This window comes from Poecile atricapillus, chromosome W (assembly GCF_030490865.1).
Source record: "Poecile atricapillus isolate bPoeAtr1 chromosome W, bPoeAtr1.hap1, whole genome shotgun sequence".
Taxonomy (NCBI): domain Eukaryota; kingdom Metazoa; phylum Chordata; class Aves; order Passeriformes; family Paridae; genus Poecile; species Poecile atricapillus.
The window spans coordinates 107,586,541-107,607,168 of record NC_081288.1 but is presented as its reverse complement, the minus strand read 5'-3'; the positions used below and the strand labels follow the sequence as shown (position 1 = coordinate 107,607,168).

Below are 20,628 nucleotides of genomic sequence, written 5' to 3'. Positions count from 1 at the left end.
AGTTACATTAATCATAATCACAACTTAGTACAAATAGAGTTTGGCAGAACAACAGCCATCAAAACAATCTGAAGTCTTAAGAAACCCTTTTCCCAACCTCTGGAATCCCTCAGACATCCAGAATTAGCTATTTGCCACGGTTTTGCCGACTTGCAGTATTTGGCATTTTCTTAAAGCTGAAGCAACTGTAGCTATGTAATTTTCATCTTTCATTTGAATCTCAGCATGAGAAGGCAAGCTTCCAGCTCCTTTTCTGGAGGACAACAAAAGCACTGATGACTCAAAAACTCCAGCGAAAAATCTCAAGGAAGATCAGCCTCCTTTAAAAATCTCATTACTTTGGAGCAGTGTGAAACTGGGGCCCATGAACAGTGTCCCATTTGTCCACATGAGTCTGGAATCCCATTTGCTCTATACTTTTGAAGCAGTTTTGAAAGCAAGTCTCAAAACTAGCTTCTGCCAGTGACATGATGTATTATTTACTTATTTTAAGCTCCAAAAGAAGGGGGTGGAGAGCACAGGCACATGTGAAAGAACAATGGAACTACTAAGGCCTACATGGCTCTATTTTTATTTTAAAAGCTGAAACCGCCTCCCCACATATAAAATTTAGTAACACTTGTTATGCAAGTGCGTGAATGCCAGGCTTGTCACATGCAGGCAAACTTTGCATTTCAAAATAGCCCGACTGGTTTCCTTTGGAACAGTCTTGCACAAGATAATTTTGCTTCTGTAAGAAACACAGAACCATTCCCTTTGTGCTGCCCCTTTTCTGCCTCACATATGTGAAAGAACAGCTCCTGCAATTCTGGCTACAGAAGTGCTGGCACACTCCAGCATGAAGGTAGAGAAGCCTCTTCCTCACAGGCACATCCCAATCTGATTCTTTCCCTGGTCTTGAGGGGAGCACTATCTGGCTGTGGGCTGATCTTCATCCATCCCCTCACTCCATCCAAGCTCCCTGCACTCTCCTCGGTGCAGGCACACACAGAACAACCTCCTTATTAAAGCCTTACAGCACATGTCTCCCTGTACTCCCGAGCCACAGAGGCTGAATGTTTCCACAATCCCCAAAATGATCACCTTCAGATTTCTGTCCAGAACAGCAGCAGACCTCAGGCCAGCTCCTGCCCATGGGCCTGGGATGGCCGAGGGCTCTGGCTGTGCCTGGCTTGGGGATGCTCCCCATGGACACTGCTACACCTGCAGGCTGCAGCAGGAAATGTGCTTTTACAGACAACACACCTTCAGTTCCACTTCCAAATTCACATCACTAACACACCGTCTTCACAAATATTCATCTCAAGGAGTCTCCACAAAACTGTGGGAGCCCCTGGGATAGCAGGTAACAGCAGGGCTGAAAAGCAGGTTACGCTCGGCAAGAGGAAATTCCGTGCACCTGAAAATGTTTTTCAGAATCATTTAAACACACTTAGAGAAACTCTGTGCATGCACTTAGGGGAGCTTAAAAAGTTCCAAGATCGTTTTAAAATTCTAATGTTTTGCTTAGTCACTTTTAGATTCAAAGAGATGAGGGAAACAAAGCCTCAAAATATGCATCATTAAAGAAGATTAGAATTATAATGAGATACTTCTGACCAAGTTTTATGGAGAGCAGTAAAAACAATGTTCTAAGGCAGAACCTCTTACAGTCACTATCATTTTATCCCAATTCCCCCGGTGACTTCCCCATTCCTGCACAGTAAGAAGGGAGAAGCACAATAAGAATACACAGCAATTAACTACCATCAATGCTCCACAGCACGCTGGCTGTGTTTGCTCCCTGGTTTTATTTTAGCACTTCTGAGTTTCATCTTTCTCCCTGAACTGAGTAGCATCCATTAAGAGTTTTTCTCCAAGAGAAGGAAGATTTTGACTTCACTGTCATCCAAGTCTCGTGTCCTGTGACCAAAGCAAAGCACAAAGTGTCCAATCACACAAGAAGAAAGGAAAATCAGCTTCTGAAAAGAAAACAAAACCTTACCTTACCCTTCACCACAAAGCCAAACTTGCAGTCCGTTGTGCCTAAGCATCCCAAAATCTCACTCCTCCATAGCAAATCCGAGTCATTTTACAGACCTCCCATTTCCCTTCCAGTGTTTTATTTCGCAAGGAAAAGCTCGCACTACTTCTGACTCTACAAGAAATGTAGCAAGGCTTTACTGAAGAGCTGCTAGAGATAATGACTCACATCACAGACAGCTGAGAAGTGTCTGTGGTAAAAAAAGGAGTTAAAAATTATACCTCAAACCCCACCTCCAGTGTCTCCACCTTCCTTTACCGCGTTATGTTCTAATAAAGGGTAACGAGATGGATTCCTTTGGTATTCTTGCTCTCTTGGAAGTCTCCCAGAGCATAAAGAATATTTTAATCTTCCAAAACAGATGGAAGTGTAAATATGGGGTTTTTTCCTCCCCGAGGCCATTTCTTTTGCAAAGGTTAAATGAATGCTCTAACAGAATATGCAGACATCAGCCCCTGGAGCTGAGGGGCTGATGTATGCATAGATCTTCCTATGCCATTTCACACTCCCAAAATATCTTAACAAGTTCCAAAATCCAGCGGGGGTGGGGGAGGAGAGAGAGAACTCCATGACACCTGGCTTTGGGAAGAGAAAAGCCCAGCACAGTAGTTCTGCCTTAAATACTTCAGACAAAAAGGTTTTCCTTAGATGATTTTATTGACATGCCCCTTTTTTCAAGGTACCAGATTCAGGTAAACTCAGATCACAGTATATATCAGGCAGGTGGGAAAGCTGAGGAGCTGAATACAGAATCTTCTTTTCTTCAAGTAACAAGAAACATTTTATGTTTCTGTATTTGTACAAAGAAATTTTTCACTGAGCACTTATCTGATGAGAATTATTTTTTTACCATGACATTATAACCGTCAAGAATTATTACCAAGTCATTAAGCAGCAAAGACCACATCCTCGAATGAGCAGCATTTCTCCATCTACAGCTCCTGAAATATGTACCCAGTGCATCCTCCAGAAGATACCGTGCAGGAATGGGTAAAAACCTGAAAGCCTGGGTGGCTGGGAAGCCCTCAGGTAGCTCAGGCTGGCGCTGGAAGCTGAAGAAACTCTCTGGGGCCCTCTGCTGCCAGCAGAGCCCTGGGTGAGAGGGAACAGTGCTGAGATGGACACACAGACACACACAGACACACACACAGACACACACACAGACACACACACAGACAGACAGACACACACACAGACAGACAGACACACACACAGACAGACAGACACACACACAGACAGACAGCCTGTGCCCCAGCTGGCAGCCCAACATCCACTGCACACACCACCATGAGCACCAACACAAAGCTTCCCAAATGACACTGTCCATTACCCAGCGCGTTTCTGCTGAGCCTTTCACCCCTTCCTGTGCCAGCACCCGCTCTGGGTGCACACTTCAGCCGAGCCCTCGTCTCCTGTCCCATCGAGGGCTCCCTTTGGGAAAGGCCAGAGCATTTCCATGGGGAACACAGGCAGCTCTGCCTCGTGCTCTCTGTGCCCTGAGGAGCGCTGCCACCGAGCACAGGCGCTTCTGGAAAGGGCTCTGCTGTTCCTCTCCTTCCCAGGCAGGCACACACGCCTGGCTCTGCACCCAGCAGCGGGTGTGCTCATCAGGCAGCTGCTCCCTGCACCCCTCAGCTTTTCTGGGAGCACATTTCATTCCACAGGGAAGCACGAGCCACGCGTGCCTGCCCAGCAGTGCGGATGCTGCTTTTGCACTCCCAGGTCCAGCTAGGGCTGGATCACAGGAAGCTCTCAGCTGGTTTCTTTCCCTTCCCACACTGTTAGTAACATTTCATTTCCACTACACTGGAAAACCTTCCACTGCAAATCAGCTAGAAAAAGAAAAAAACAACACCAGAGTATGAACTCTCTCCTACTTGAGCAACTGCCCTCTAGTCAAGTGGCTCTGTGAATTCGGTCACAGCTCTGCTCCACCTCCGGGGCCTCCCTCGCCAGGATGCACACAGCGCTCTCCCTCTGGCACATGTGCAGGTGCTGGAGAGTCATTTGAAGGGGCATTCAGAAGCCAGACTATTTTTTAAAACGATTTGATGAATTTATGAAAGCTGCTCCCTTCAGTGGATTTGTCTCTGCTCATCAGAGGAGGCATCAGTAGGAGAAGGGGAACGGGCTGTTGGCCAATCCAGTTCCAAGGACAGCTCCAGGGCTACAGCTATCACCACAGCTTTTCCAATAGTTAAAACAGATATACCATAACTCCACCAAGTGGGCTAGAAATACTGGACTTGAAAGAATAGGTACAAGGTAAACATCTGCCCTCTTTGTCACCTGCAAAGCCACAGCCACCCGTGCTCTCCTCCCATCACAGACCAGTGACAGGACACTCATTAATTAAACAATTCAGCCACATTTTACACAGCCTTGCTCACATCAGTATACAGCATGACTTACAATCCTACCTGCAGCCTGCCTTCCCCAGCTCCAGCATGGATCCTGGACACATGAAATCAAACCTTGAAAAGGGTTTTCATTTTGATTTGCGAACCTTGAAAACCCTTGAAAAAGGGCTTTTCAAGAAAAGAGCAGGTAAAAGCAATAAACCCAGAGGCAACCCATAACAAACTCTAAAGCCATTAGCAGCAGAGCACCCTGACAATTAAAAACACCTTTACTGATGTTTTCTTTACTGACTAGCACTTCACATTTTCAACTTCCAGCCAGCCACAATTTTCACTTACTTCATGATTTAGAAGGCAAAATACAGTAGCTAAGGCACCCCATCAGCTGTACCTTTATGGGATACACAATCTGAGTTCCACCAGTACTTAGATTCTTGTATGAAATTCATTAAGACACTTCAATTAAGAAGTTGGAAGGCAATTAAAAGGAAATGTCAAACATTCACACATGCAAGCTGATGCTAAATTCACAAAATCCCAGTCTGCAGTATCTGTTCACCATCAGTACCTAACACAGACTTGTAATTTTACAGGGTAAACTCCAAAGCAGGTTACAGACCCCCACTTCCATCCACACTTACCAGCCTCTTTTGCCCACCCCTTCTGCGCCTATGTGGATGAAATGCCCCACATTTAACCATCACCTCAGGGTGCTCACAGTTCCTAATCCACTCTACGTTCTTGTTACTTTGTGCCATTGCAACCATAATTCCATAAATTTCTGAACTGTTAGGAGAATCATAGGAAGCCATGGGGTAGGAAAAACCACCTCAGATCACTGAGTCCAGCACAAATCCATGTCCCCGAGTGCTGCATCTAAATGGCTTTTAAATCCCTCCAGGGATGGGGACTCCACTGCTGCCCTGGGCAGCCCTTTTGGGAAAGATATTTTCCCCATCACCCAACCCAAACCTCCCCTGGCACAACCTGAGGCCCTTTCCTCTGTCCTGCCCCTCGTACCCTGGAAACAGAACCTGGCCCCCAGCTGGCAGCACACTCCTGTCAGAGTGCTCTGGACAGCAAGGTGCTTTCCCCTGAGTGTCCTAAGACATCCCTACCTGCTAATAAAATCATTTCCTAAGTCAAAAAGAACCCCCAAAAAAGCAAACTCTAAAGCACAGAGATTTCTTTACTGTTACAATCTTCAGAAGAAAAGCACAAGTTTCTCCAGTGCTCCACACTGGTAAGAGACTTTCCTTAGATTTAATCAAGAAGGAAATGGCTTTCAGACTCTGCAAGCCCACAGGCAGTGTTTTATAATGGTAAAGTTGATTAAAAATGGTCAGGACAACCCACTGAGATGCAAAACACAATGTGTGCCTTGTAGTTAATCTTTCACAGTTCTGCAGGAACACGGGAACTGTTTGAAGCCCTGCACAGCTCCACCCCACAGAGGCACAGGAGCTGCTGGGGCCAAGCTCTGCAACACCAACCTGCTTTCAAAGGACTGCACATGAACTCATTTGAAAGAGTAAAACAAATTTCAAAACACGTGTAGGGAATGTTTTTAACTCTCTGCTTTTATGGAAATCCTACTGACTTGAGACCAATTTCCCTAAAATATGGTAAAGGCCACATCAATAGGATTCAGTACAAATTACACTTGGATTTAGCTTCACGCATTTGGAAAGATAAAAGTTATGTTGCTTACAGTCAGCATCAAAAACTGTTCTTCAAAACAAGACATTTGGAGAAAGAAAATAAAAAAGCTTTGGCACACCATATTCTGCACACAGCTACCAAAGGAACGCTTTTGCAAATTTCACCCAAAATACTAAAGTTGTTAAACTTTTAATTGCTGCTTTCATGTAGTTTTAAGCTAGATACACAAGTTAATGAACAATTTGTAAGCATCATTAAAGAAATACAGGAAAACCCACAGGGAGGCTCATTTATACATTAAGAAATTAGTCATTTCAATAAAAGCTAAAATTGGATACCACTAATTTCAAACTGATAAAACCCTTCTAAGTAGATGGGAACATTTGCAGTAGAGCATTTTGTCATGCTTAGGCTTAAGAGAGCGGGAATGTCAAGCCTGAATTAACCTTCAGAAAAAGAAAATTACTGGGTTTGGGTTCATTTTAGCTTGAGAAGCAGCTTCTCCCCCAGGTATTAGCTGGCTGGGTTCTGCAAGCCTGGGCTTTGAGCAGAGGAGGAAGAAGGCAGGAGCAGCCCCAGCTGTGCCCACACACACCCAGCACCCTGCCCTGCTCCAGCTCCAGGGATCGCAGGGCTGCACAACACCCACCTGGCTCCAAAGATGTCTTTCTTGGCCAGGTCAATGCCAGAAACCACCTTCACCCTGAGGATGCGAGACTCCTCCTGTGAGAAAAGAGAAAGAGGGTTTAATGGTTATTCTGTAGGTCACTCTGAAGCTCAGCAGCTGGCAAGAGGTTAGCAGACAGCAGGAGTCTCTCCTAGGGAGGATTTGGATAAGAACCACCTCTTGGAAGGCTTATCTGAATCCAACCATGAGGAGTATTCGACTTCAGTCAGAGCTGTTGAGAGTTCAATAAAGGCACAGTAAGAGTAGATAACAGTAATACATCATAGCAGTAGTACTGTAACAATAATAGCAATAAAAGTAGAAGAATATTTGCTGAACGGGGCCATTTCACATCCTAAGTGATCCATATGCCACAAATTTATTCTGCATTAACACTAAAGCTCTTCAAACACAAGAGAAATTATTCATAACATTTCATAACATAATAATTCTCATATTAATGAGAGATGTCTGTGGTGTAAAAATCGAGGATGCAAGTTAAAAATAAATCCTTAAAATGAATTTTTGAAGCCTGTCTCACCACCTTGGTGTACGTGGAGAGCTCAAAATCAGCATTCACAGACAGATGGCACGTCCTGCAGATGCACATCACTGGAGCATCAGTCTGATGCTCAGTTTATCACTTCATTACATGGGGTGCCTGAGGAACATCAGTAAAAATAGCCTCTTTTTACTTCTATTTCACCCTGCCTGAGCAACACAAAAAGGCCACCAAATTGAAACCTGGAAAGTCTTCTACAGAAACAGGTTCTGCAGTCCCCATATCAGTGATACCTTCTCTCCTCTGATAAGCCTCCCAGAGCTGCAAGATACTGGATTCAATTACAGTAACTTGAGACTCCATTCCTTGAAGCCCGTTCAGACAACAATTACACTTTCCCACAGGTTTCTCCTGGTCTGTTTGCTTTAGGCAGCTGAAAGGCAGACACAGCTTTGTCAGCTGTCTTGGCACAGATTTCTCTGACTGTGAGGAAGGTCAGGAGCAGCCCCAAAGTAGAGCTTTACCTGGGTATCCCAACTCACCCCTGTGGAAAGAGGCACGGACAGGGGATCAGAAAACAAGAGTCCCACTGAACCTGTGTGCAGGGCAAGTTCCAGCCTGGCACACGCCCTGCCCGAGGAACTGGGCTGCAGTAAAACAGCACTGGAGGCACAAATCCCTCCTGTAAACCAGGTGTATGGTGATCTCCCCAGCAGCACAACACTGCAAGGTAGCTCCTAATTAGGGAACAGGATTTGTTCCTAAAAGAGCCCAAAGCTTACCCGAGAGGTGAGCAAAACAGATGTGAAAAAGAACAAATCAGTGCACTCACATTAGTGGATATGGAAGGTTTTTTTTCCTATGCACCGTGTGCCTGGCTGTCTAGAGCTGCTTTAATCTACAAAAGGCAATGAACTTGCAGATTGTGATCAAGAGAATTCCTTCCATAAGAGAAGGCAGCATAAAAAAACCTGAGCTGAAACTCAGACTGTTCAAACCTCACTGAAGCAGAACTAGAGGAGAAGTTGCAATAGCTGTTTCTATATTAACAATGCTGCTCAGATTCCCTCTAGCAAAGTCCAACATCAACTTTGCTAGAGTAGCATCTTCCTGCGCTGAGGACACCTCTGCATATTAACTGATTCAAAATAAATCAAAGGAAAACACAAACAATATCCCCCACCATCTTTAGAAGCGAAAAAAAGGCAAGAGGAGGTCCCACTACTGGAGAATCCCCTAAGTGTGTCTTGCAAGATACAAAAGATGATGCTCAAGAGGATCTAAATAGATTCTCCAAGGGTCATATCTGCTTTAAGTGACCCAGAAGCTACGACCCTGTTCTCTCCTGCAAGGAGGCTCTCAGCCTCTCCTCAATATTCCAATTTAACAAGCTGAACAAGTGCTCTTGAAAGTGTTTGTTCTAATTTTCATATGCATGAAATATGTACACATATATATGTAATGTTTAAAAAAAAATTTAACCACCTCCTCAATTAGTCATGAGGTCTACCATATGTACCATATGTATTAACTTTTGCTGACTCCTTGTATCACAATTTCTTCATCTCCAAGTGTGCTGTGTCTAGGTAAAAAGGAGTTAAATTATTACAGCAACAGCGAGGTGATCTCACCTCATTGTCCACCAAAAAAATCAGATAAAGGATTGCTTGGCTGGGCACAGCCTGAAACTCACAGAGTACCAATTACCTGATGCAGGTTTCCACCCAGCCCTCTCTGAAAAGACTGTACAACAACATTGGGATTTTGGTTGGTTTTTGTTGTAAACCCAGGGCACAACGACAGAGATCACCGACCACAGAAATATTCTGCAGGAGAAGACCCAGGGTTCAAACCCCAAATAATGCAGTGATCCCCAGCACAAGCAGAGAACGGGATAAGGAGACAGATTAAGGAGAAGTGGGATCTGACATGGCAGACAGTGAGGCTGAAGGATAACGAACATACAGCTGGAGTCCTAATTCGCAAGTAGACAAACAAGAGCAAGCAAAGCAGGGGAACCAGGCCCATCAGACACAGCACAGCTCTGCAGGACTCAGGGAACCAGGTCCACACGTGCCAGAAGCAAGGAAGGCTCCCTGGGGAGGATCCACACCGATGGAAACCAGGGCCTCCTCCAGCACTCAGGGCTGGACCACCATGGACACCCCTCCCCAAGCATCAGATGCAAAGTGGAAGCAGAGGAAGGACAGGTCCCTGACTGGAGCAAGATGGTTCTGCTGGACTCCAAAAAGAGCACTTGCTTAATTAGCCCAGCCCTGTCTTAAAACGGAAGGAGATGCCAGAAGCAACGGTGCAACCGTGAGTTCTCTCAGCTGAACAGCTTGAGCTCCCACATGAGCTGACACTGCTGAGCATACACTCAGACTCAGACTGTCCAGAGCACAACCTGATCCACACAAAAGCTGCAGAGCACAATTTACTGGCACTTTACCCTGACTGAAAGACTTCCATCAGTGATCAATCACCTCATATATTCTTAAAGAGCAATTTCCCAACACAAACTCCCATTTTCTGGCAAGAATATCCAATACCCCTTTGAGTCAGCAAGCAGTGGAGGCAACTGCACACTGCAGGACACAATCCTGGGATACTCCTTCCCTCCTCCTGCACCCAAGGGGCCAGCACCCACCTTCATCTGCTTATCATCCCACCCCATCCTTCATGAGCAGCCAAATTTTTCTCCTTGCAACATCACAGAGATCAGGAGGCAGAAAATGGCAAGAGGAGAGAAGAGGCCTCAGAAGTCACTTGCCACTTGAGTTACCGTTTGCAAAGGAAGAACCTTTGGTTCTGCTCAGAGTTGAAATTACATGGCAGAAGAAAATACCTGTGTGGGGATGAGATTAAACTGTATCCACCTCTGTGCAGGAAATGAACACCCGACTCTGCAATTTTCTATTCCACTGAATTCCCTGCATTTTGTAAAGCACATATCCTAAGCTGCTTGTTGAAGCACAGTTTGAAAGATAAGCTCAGCTCATTCCACAGAGACATTTTTCCATCCTATTTCAACCTTGCCTGGAGCACACTTCCAGAGGCCAGGCTGTGCTCTGTGCAGCCCCAGGGCTGATGCTGCAGTTCCATTCCCACCGCGCTCGGCTTTGGCACCTGCAGCACAAGCAGGAATTCCAGGCAGTGCTGTCCTGAGCGCTGTGATTCAATCCACTGGCGAGGCTGTGTGTGCAGGGGGGTGGCTCTGGGGCTGTGACCATTTCAGCAGCTCCATGTGCACATTCTGGCAGCTGGCCCAGCCTCTGAACAGCGTCCCCAGCTGCTGCAGCCTGCCCTGAAGGGCCTTGGTACCTATTAGTGCTGAGCTCCACTGTGCCTCACGTCTGTCCAATCATTAACATGAAGTTTACGTATTCCTGCCTTCCCAAAACATGTCAAAGGTTACACAGTTCTTCACTGAAGGATAACCTGGACACAGGCTCTGTTCTCTTAGCTGCAGTTCACAGTGCCATTTCAGAGGGCTTGGTTTATTGAGGTGGAACCAAGCTCTGGAACTGGAAGCCTATTACAGATCAAAATCCAGACTTCATCAGCAGTGAACAAACCTCATGTCACCTCAGAAAAGATGAAGGAAAACAGATGTATTTCCAGATTTAGGAGACTTTTGTATGTATGACCTGTATGATTCCCATTTTGTAATTCTTTGTCAAACACACACCACATTCACTTTCTCCAGTTGCTCTGGAAAGCCAAGTCATTTTTAAGACCCATTAAAGCACTCACATAAAGAAAACTTATTCAGTGCTGGCCTTGGATTAGGAAAACACCCTGGAGCTGTGGAGTTTAAAGAAGAGTTGTGACAGTAGAAGAGAAAGAACGTGGGCCAAATACAGCATCCCGAGCTGCCTTCTCCCCCCACAGCACGGCAAAATGCTGCCCGTTCAAAGGGGCACACAGCAGTGCTGTAAAAGCAACCTGAGCAAGCTTTGGAATACACATCTGTATGTTCTGAATGCACACTGAAAGAAAGCCCCAGCAATCCAGCCTGGTGTGAAAAGGAAAGCTGCAGATGTCAACTTCCAACAGGACAGAAAATCCCATGACACACGTAACGTACGCATTAAGAGAACAGCCTGAAATAACAATCGATGAGGGTATAAAATTAGAAGCTTGACTCGTTTAAATGAACAACAAGTGTGAAAGGCACAATGGCTGGATCAATGCAAACCAATATTTGAACAGCTGTCACGCAGACCGGGAAGATTAAACATTTAACGTGTTTTTCCCAAGGTATATAAAACAATCTCTGAGTCAAACAGCCCAAGATGGGCAGGTTCGCTCTTGTACTTTCCAAGCCACGCACAGCAGCAGCAGCAGCAGGCACAGCCCGTGTGGGATGCCAGGCTGGCAGCTGGAGGAACCCCGCAGTCACCCCGTAGTCACCCCACAGTCAGTCGCCCCACAGTCAGTCAGCCCCCAGTCAGTCAGCCCCCAGTCAGTCAGTCACCCCGCAGTCAGTCAGTCACCCCGCAGTCACCCCGCAGTCAGTCAGTCACCCCGCAGTCAGTCACCCCGCAGTCAGTCAGTCAGTCACCCCGCAGTCAGTCAGCCCCCAGTCAGTCAGTCACCCCGCAGTCAGTCAGTCACCCCGCAGTCAGTCAGTCACCCCGCAGTCAGTCAGTCACCCCGCAGTCAGTCAGTCACCCCGCAGTCAGTCAGTCACCCCGCAGTCACCCCGCAGTCAGTCAGTCACCCCGCAGTCAGTCAGTCACCCCGCAGTCAGTCAGTCACCCCGCAGTCAGTCAGCCCCCAGTCAGTCAGTCACCCCGCAGTCAGTCAGTCACCCCGCAGTCAGTCAGTCAGCCCCCAGTCAGTCAGTCACCCCGCAGTCAGTCAGTCACCCCGCAGTCACCCCGCAGTCAGTCAGTCACCCCGCAGTCAGTCAGTCACCCCGCAGTCAGTCAGTCACCCCGCAGTCAGTCAGTCACCCCGCAGTCAGTCAGTCAGTCACCCCGCAGTCAGTCACCCCGCAGTCAGTCAGTCACCCCGCAGTCAGTCAGTCAGCCCCCAGTCAGTCAGTCACCCCGCAGTCAGTCAGTCACCCCGCAGTCAGTCAGTCACCCCGCAGTCAGTCACTCTGCAGTCAGTCAGTCACTCTGCAGTCAGTCAGTCACCCCGCAGTCAGTCAGTCACCCCGCAGTCAGTCAGTCACCCCGCAGTCAGTCAGTCAGCCCCCAGTCAGTCAGTCACCCCGCAGTCAGTCAGTCACCCTGCAGTCAGTCAGTCAGCCCCCAGTCAGTCAGTCAGCCCCCAGTCAGTCAGTCAGTCACTCTGCAGTCAGTCAGTCAGCCCCCAGTCATTCAGTCACCCCACAGCCCTCGCACACTCACCGCGGCACCCAGAGCTCCACCAGGCACCACCGCTCGCCCGCCGCCTGTGCCCACACAAGCAATAAATGACCATCACCGAGGCAACGAGGGGGAAGGCCAGCGAGCTTGGGTTTCACCTGGAGAGAGCTTTGCCTGAGCCACGGTGGGGGAGTGTTGGTTCAGTTTGGCTTTTTTTTCCTTCTCTCTGTGTAGAGACATTTTTGATTCCAACCCTTGATAGGCGCCAGCAAGGTAAATTTCCACTAACTGTGAGGAGAGAAATCAGATGCCACTGGAATGTTACCTGCACGTAGAGACTCTGCGAATCCGGTTTCATCCACTGAGTACCTCATCTCTAGTTTTATTATAGCTGAAAGTTTGCAAAACATAATGTACTTAAAAAGATAACAGATCTTTAACTCCGTGTTTTGGTGGCAAAACAAATCCAAATGGAAAAGACAACAAACGTTTAATTCAATGTTTTAACTGTGGCACTCCTGGTTTCCTGAAGGAAAGCTCACCCACAGAGCCCGGCGTGTTACACACACAGTCACCCAAACACACACTGCTCTTAATTCTCCCGTTTTGTGGGAGAAAATCAACCAGGATGTGCAGCTCCAAAGCAAAATCAATCATGTGTCATCTGTGTAAGAAACCTAATAACCATGTTAGGCTTCTCCTAAATCTCCCAGCAATTGAAACCAAGTTCAGCGGCAAAAGAGTTGAGCTGATTCTTACTTTCATTTGGTGGATTAAACCAATCCCCATATGGCCGAGTGAAAAAACATGCTTTAGGAAGCTACTCCAGACCACCCTCCTGCAGAGAGTACACCCAAATTGGCTTATCCTGTTCTGACTGGCACCTCCAGAACATCAAACAATGCTGGGCAGCCCAAGAGGGAGAACCCAAGCACGGTGCCCTGCCTGGCAGGCTGCCACCATCACCCCCAGGGAAGGCAGCTGAGAGCACCCCAAGGAAACAGCTCCATCTCTGAGGACATCACAGTGACTTTCTGAAGGCCATAGCAACAGAATGTGAGTCTCACTATAATTCTTGCAATATCTTGCTAATCTTGAAATTGTCAGTGGCAATTTTGCCAACAGTGTTTGATAAAATCTCAGTTGCGCAATGCAAACAAAAGCATGCACCAGGGCTATGACCCAAATCTCCACGCTCCTCTGCAAGTGCAGCACGGAAAACAAACTTAAAAGTTCACTTGGTTACAACTCATCTGGCTCGAGGGGGGACATTAAAATCTCCTTTCAGCTTCATCACAAGCAACCCAGCTCAGGACTTTGTCCTTGCATGTGCTCATCACACTCCTCCTCACCAAATCCCAGAGTAACTCAAACTGTGCCTTTTCTTACCCACAGAGTTCTCAACCCTCGCTGCAGGATGCAATGTATTTGTAAAAACCCCGTTATTTTCTCCACAGATCACAAAATTAGAGCAACTAAACCTAAAAGCTTTTTGAGAAAAGAAGGCTATGCAGTTTGGATCATAAAGACCCTCCTGGCCAGAGTTTACAGAGCACTCCTGGCCAAGCAAGGATTCTCACACAGCAGGAATCATAAGATGAAGCAAACACCAGTAAGCATTACAAGAACTGCAGGGTTTAGAGAACCATGGCATTCATAAGCTCATACAACAGAAAAATATGAAATGTTTTACAGCAGTGATTTAGGTCCTGTTTCAGACCCCTAAGGAAGGTGTTGACTATACTCATGTTCTCCTTGGCTGGAATGACACACTCAGCAGAAAAACACACCAGGCAGAATTTCATCAAGGCACAAGTTTGTCTTAGAGGGACACTATAACGATGCTGCTCCTGCATGGGGACAAACCAGCACGAAAGAGCACACAAAACTGGAATGAGCAAGTTAGAACACAGACATCAGGATCATGGGGATCAAAGGTACCTGCACATCAGTGCCAGTGAGTGGGACCAGGAGTCCAGACACCCAGTGCAATGCTGAAAGCACACCATTAACAAACAGGCTCAAACCACACTGCTGCCCTCCTGAAAATCTGCTCACAAGGTATTTTTACTACATGTTTTAAAAAACTAAGTGTTCCAAGTGAATTGTGATCTATTTTTATGGAAATCCACTGAACTCCATGCAGTTAGATATACTTGAACAATTTTAGCAAGCGTGTTGAACCAGGCCACCTGTGAGCTTTGGAAATACCTAAGAGGATGCAAAAGAACTTCCATTTAATGGGCCTGCTGTACTGCACAAGACTTTCCTCCTTATTTAACTTTCAGACCTATTTATGTCATTAAAAGGATTCATGTAATCAAAACATTGTTTTCTGCACAACCTCCCTAACTGAGCTCTCCAGTGTCTCATGCAGCAATCACAGAATCATTACAGCTGGGTCAGATCTCCAAGATCATCAAGTCCAACTTCCAATGCCCGCTAACACCCTAAGGGCAGCAGGGTATATTTGCTGAATCATCTGTACACGCCATGCCTTTACAGTCTAGGAAATTCTCTTTCCAAGGGAAACTTTGATCTGCTTTTCCCTGGACAAGACAAGAGAAGTGCCTAACCTTTGGTGGGAGCATAGAAAAAAAAAAAGCATTTGGTACATGTTGCTATTAAAAACCTGAACAAAGCTTTGACTGGGAGTAACTGGTGCATTTACAGCAATCTGTGACCTGGCAGTGACTCTCCTCTATGGACTTAGCTTTAAAAATGAAAAAACCCAACAAAACCATGCCAAAAACCACACCCAATCTTGATATTGCATGACAGATGAGCACCAAGACCAGCTGCATTTAAACTGAACATTTACTGTGAATTTCAACAGAAAATTCCCAAAGAAAAGTCTGACAGAACTTCTTTTTCTTCCCTCTGGGGATACAGAAACCAAACTGATTAAGACATCAAGGTTTTATTTAAACAAGTTCTGACATTCACAAACTGCCATAAAACAAAGGAATGATGATTCTCTGCATAGAATTTTGCCAGTGCCAGGATGCTGGCCCTGATGCTGGCAAAAGAACAAGGCAGGTTGGTTTAATTTCAAATCCTCACTATGGCCAGGTCAGGGCCCACACAGATCCATTACTTTCCAGCAGTACTTTAAAACCTCCTAGGCAAAAGAGAACCACTAAAAATCCATGTCCCCAGCGGATGTCTGACAAGCCCAACCAGTAACAAGAAAGGGTTGCAATTCCCAATTAGCAGCCTGCAGTAAGGACTCCCAGAAGGACCTGACGGGAAGATTTGCTTTCAAAGCAGCTGCTCCAGCACAACACAAAGATTTTTACCTTTCACTACATCAACCTCTGATACATTTCTATTTTAATCATTTTTTAAAAAAAAAAATTAAACATCTTGAACTGGTGTTTTTTGATCTCATGAAATACACTAGGCCCTTAACATTCAAACTTTTTAAAACTGAAAAATTAAGCCTTACACTTAATACAACCATCTTCATTTTTCCTATGTGAAATGGCACACAAATCCAGTGTAATGCTGTATTTTAGCCTAGCAGTTCCCACAAAAATCCAGCGATTTATCCAAAAGCTTCCATCAGTACACAGCAGACATTCCCACTCCCCGCCCGGATCCAGCAGCGATGCTGCTCTGGTTAATGATATTCCCAACTCAGGGCCAGGCTGGGCAGGGCTTGGAGCAAGCTGCTCTAGTGGAAGGTGTCACAGAGCAAGCAAAGATCCTGTATCAACCAGGGCAGGTTGAGCTACACTCACTCCAGTAGCCCAGCTAGTTGATCACACAACTATATCAACAATAGATCACACAAACATGTTTATGTAACCACAATCTATATTCTTGTTAGATATTTAATGATTCCAGACCATAAACCATCAGTGGCTGCGCTGCTTAATGACAAAACACACATTCAATAAAACCCTAATCCAACAATAAACTGGGATTGGAGGCTCACTTCTAACCCAGATAAGTTGAGAGATCGATTCCACGGCACACACCCAGAGCCCAGAGCTGCACCGCTGGCTGTTCCACCTGCAGGAAGATGGAACAGGGAGCTGCTTGAACAGGCTTTGCTGGAAAAACCCTGACAGCAGGAAAACTATGCCAACTGACAAGAAAATGCCAGTGCAGCTCTTAAAACCTGAAATACCTCTGAACTTCTTCAGTCTCAGAAAGACAAGCTCAGGTACCCTGGGTGACGGACACACCAGGCTGGCAGAGTGTTTGCCAAAGGCAAGAGCTGGGCATGTTGCAATTACCTTGGGATATCAGAACCCACAAGTCACCTCTCCTTACAGCCCATGGAGTGTCTGACAGGAGGCAGCACTCCTGTTCCTGCTCTATAGAGGCTGGGAAAATGGATTTACTTGTGTGAGAGGCTGTCTCAATGGGCACAGGGTGCTGGGGGCAGAAGCAGAGAGGCTGAGGGAGGTGGGTTTGCTCAGACTGGAGAAGGGAGTAACTCCTAATTCCTATGGATCACAGCCTGACATCTGCAGGGAATTCAGCCTGTACTTTCCACTTTTTAGCTGTTGTAATAGCTTACCTGCAGTAGCTTTAGCTCAGAGCAGAACTTGGGAATGTCAGTTTTCACAGAGACACTTCATTTTCTGACACAGTTTGTTTTGTTGCATGAATCATCCTATTATCCAACCAGAAATTAAATTAGATCTTCCAGCTCTTGGCTGCAGTTAATAATTAATGTTACTGTATGAGTTTCCAACCTCCCCTGGTGAAAAAAATTCTTCCAAACACATTAACATCTCAGTGAGTGGTGTTGTCAGTCACTCCAGCAGTTCACTCATTTGGCTTCTCTTCTTCATCTTGATCAAGTTTCTTTTTTTTAAAAGAATAACAAGTCATAGCCTCTAGCAGTACCTCTTGTCCATTAAGGCTTTGCTCCCCACGAATTTCTCATCTGGGGGAAGAATCCCTCCATTACAGCCTCTGCCCAGATTAGGGGAATAAAAACAGCCACTCAAACCAGTGAAAAAGCCAAGTCAATGGGGATGGGATCTGCTCTCACCAGAAACATCTCATGTCAGGCTTTTGGCTCTAGTCCTGCTGTCTCCAACCTACATGCACACCATGTACCTCCTTCTCCCCCTTCCCTTCCTGCTCACTTTACAAACACAGCAGCCCTTGACAAAGATTTGACTCTTTATGTTCACTGTGAGTATTTATTTGTGATATAAATGGATACCCTAGGGCTAGCAGGCTCTTCCACCTGAGAACTACAGTGTCTCGCAAAGACCAAGGAAACTGTTCAGTTACTAGTCCAGGCTCTGCCCTAGATTTGGGCAGACAAGCAGGAGCAAACACAGCCCCTCCTGGCTGGAAGGACAAATCCCACAGGGGAAATCCTCTTTGCTTCTTCTCCAGTGCATCCCGGACATACAGACATATGTTAGGAACATCCAAAGATGAGAACAGAACTTGAGGTGTGGAGGGGAAAAAAAAACTTAATAAGAATATGTCCAATGCAGGAGACTGAGTAATTCAGCTGCAGAAGTTTGCTCCTATGCATACATGCACTGCAGGTGCTTTTGAAGGGGAAGAAAAGTAGGTACTATCTTAATTTAAAGGCCTTTTTTTCTTTTAATGGAATATGCTTGTCTTTTACAGACTGTAAAAGAACAGACTCTAAAGAAAAACAAATGCAATGAAGGTGCTACTGAGGGCTTGCTTTGTTTGTATCAGTAATTTCTGCATCTCTATTGGTGGTGGAAGGCTTGAAAGGGTTTTAGGGGGGTTGGAGTGTTGCTTGCATTGGTTGTTGGATTGGGGTGGCTGTTTGTTTTGGTTTTCAGTTGTATTAATTGTTTATGGGGAATTCCTTCAAGATTCGTGAATTTCTATCAATAAATGCATTGTTGGCGGACCAAGCTCAGAGGTTAGCTCAGGCACTCGTTCCCAAAATGGTACTTGACACTGACTAGACTAAGAAACACTCGTTCAAATATTCACCACTCATTATCTAAAACAGAGGCTGCACTTTGTGTCCTGCCAGGCATTCTGGCTGCAAACTGGGGCTCCATGCCCCGAACAAAAGGCACATTCAGAATCCATGTTTTGCAGAAGCGCTGCAATAGGGTCAGTCATTCAGCATCCCAGAGCAGGACCTTGTCCTGGGGAAGCACAGATGCATGTTCCTCTGGGAGGCAGAAAAGCAAGGGAGCAGAGGGCACAGCAATGCTGAATTCCTCAGGCAAGTTACAGGCAGTGGATCGGCTTCCACAGCAACCAGTCACCTAAAGAAATTATTGCTTCTACCTGCTTATTCTTGACCCTGTATCACACTGTGACCTGCAGAGATGATGAGGTACACACAGGGCTGGTTGCTCCTGACACCACAAGGACTTTTAGAGAGCTCAGTCAACAACCTCGGGAGTAAAGAACACAAACGTGTATTACAGTGACTGAACACAGCAGTGAAAAGCTCTTGGGATCACACAAATTAACACAAGTCTGAAGAACAAACTCAGTTTCCTCCAGGCAGGTTTAAATGAAGTCACATTCCCTTCCAGAAATAAGATGATCTACACCAAGTCCAATTTTGCTGGTGACCATGTTGTACCAAAGCAAAGGGAGAAAAGCAGCTTGGAGCTGCAGAGCCCAAACTGCAGCGGCACAGAACTGACTCCTTTAACAGGCTCCCACTGGAGATGGGCTGGAGCTCCACAACAACACACAGCCTAACACATTCCATGAGATGGCATTTGTCCTGTAGGCAAGCCCATAGTGCAGCTGCTTAGACTGAACACAGCAAAATCCTGCTCCAAAGACCAGGTAACAGCTCCAGAAAACACAAATGCTGGCAAGGAACTTGTGACATTAAGAAAAGTGCTACAATGGTCAGCAAAAAAACCAAAGGTGCCAGGCAGAGCTACCACTAAGCTGGAGTAAGCTGGAATAATGAAAGATTCTCACAATTAGTCTTCCCCAAGTCATTGCTTGAATGCAAAAGGGTAATTTTTATAGAATAATGAGAGTGCTGGCCAGCCCAGCAGACATCTTCACTGGCACACAAAGCCTACTGTGTAATTTGGTACTATCTTTTGATAGGAATATCCAATATTTCTGCATCCAGAGCAGCAAAGTGCTCTCTCTTCAATACTCCCAGGTCTCAAACCCTGATCCAGACATTTTCTTTCCTCCAGCCTTCCCTAAAAACTACAAGTGAGGTCAGAAAATTGTGAAAACCAGTAAATCAATGTACTCCCTGTCCTATGCTATCACATACCTCCTGCCTCTAAGGCACCTTCCAAGCACTGAAAGCATTTATGAAATATGAGGAACAAGAAGTCCCATCCATGGGAATTTCTCCATGAAAAAGCTTTTCAGAGGTGATCACACAGTGCAGGCTGTCCTCTGTCTCAATTACACACAATCCTGTCTTTCCATCTGACTGGAAGACTCGAGATTTCTCAGAAAGAAACATCTCCTCAGTGTCATTGAAACAGCAAGGATGTTCCAGACTGAGCGGGATCACTGCAAGGACTGACACAGTGTTAATGGCCATTTTGACAGTGGAGAAGGGCTTAAACCTCTCCTGGAAACTGCAGGGAGCACCACCTCTATCTAAGAAGACAGAAAGAGCACAGACTGCAATCAGAGATTAAACCCAAAGGTGAAGAATTGCCCCCATTGCTGGGCACAAGCCCCTCACAGCAAAGACCACCACGCTACGCTGGCCCTTCAGCCTCTGCTCGCTCCTGAGTTTAACAGTGAGCCCCAGGGACACGAGTGAGAACACAATGGGCAGCAGAACCGAGACCACCAACCATATCCACAGGAAACACGAGACTCAGGTGAATGCCAGAGCAAGAGGAATTCAGCAAGCCCTCGATACGAGCTGTGAACAGCTTTTATCACACAGAGGTCCTGGATTTTCAGACAGCTCACTCACAGGGAGCACAAACACACACAACATGTGCTCCTCCTGACCAGCTGGCTTCATACAACCTGTCCAGACCAAAGGCCAGCTGTGGGAGGCAGGGAGTTCCTGCCAGCTCTGGTCTCCAGAACAGGGACAGTGCCCCAGCCCTTGGGGTCAGCCTAGCCCCAGAGACAACCAGCAGGAGATGCCCTGGGGAGCCACACCAGCC

At 46.3% G+C, this 20,628-nt stretch overlaps 1 protein-coding gene across 3 annotated transcripts in view; it reads right to left on the bottom strand.

The window, feature by feature from the left end:
* Positions 1-20,628, bottom strand: part of LOC131591486 (E3 ubiquitin-protein ligase NEDD4-like) — a 90,744-nt gene that overhangs the window by 58,102 nt on the left and 12,014 nt on the right. For all 3 annotated transcript variants that reach the window (XM_058862246.1, XM_058862247.1, XM_058862248.1), the window contains exon 2: positions 6,695-6,768. In XM_058862246.1, the coding sequence (XP_058718229.1) occupies positions 6,695-6,768 (74 nt within the window). The remainder of the gene's footprint in view (positions 1-6,694; positions 6,769-20,628) is intronic.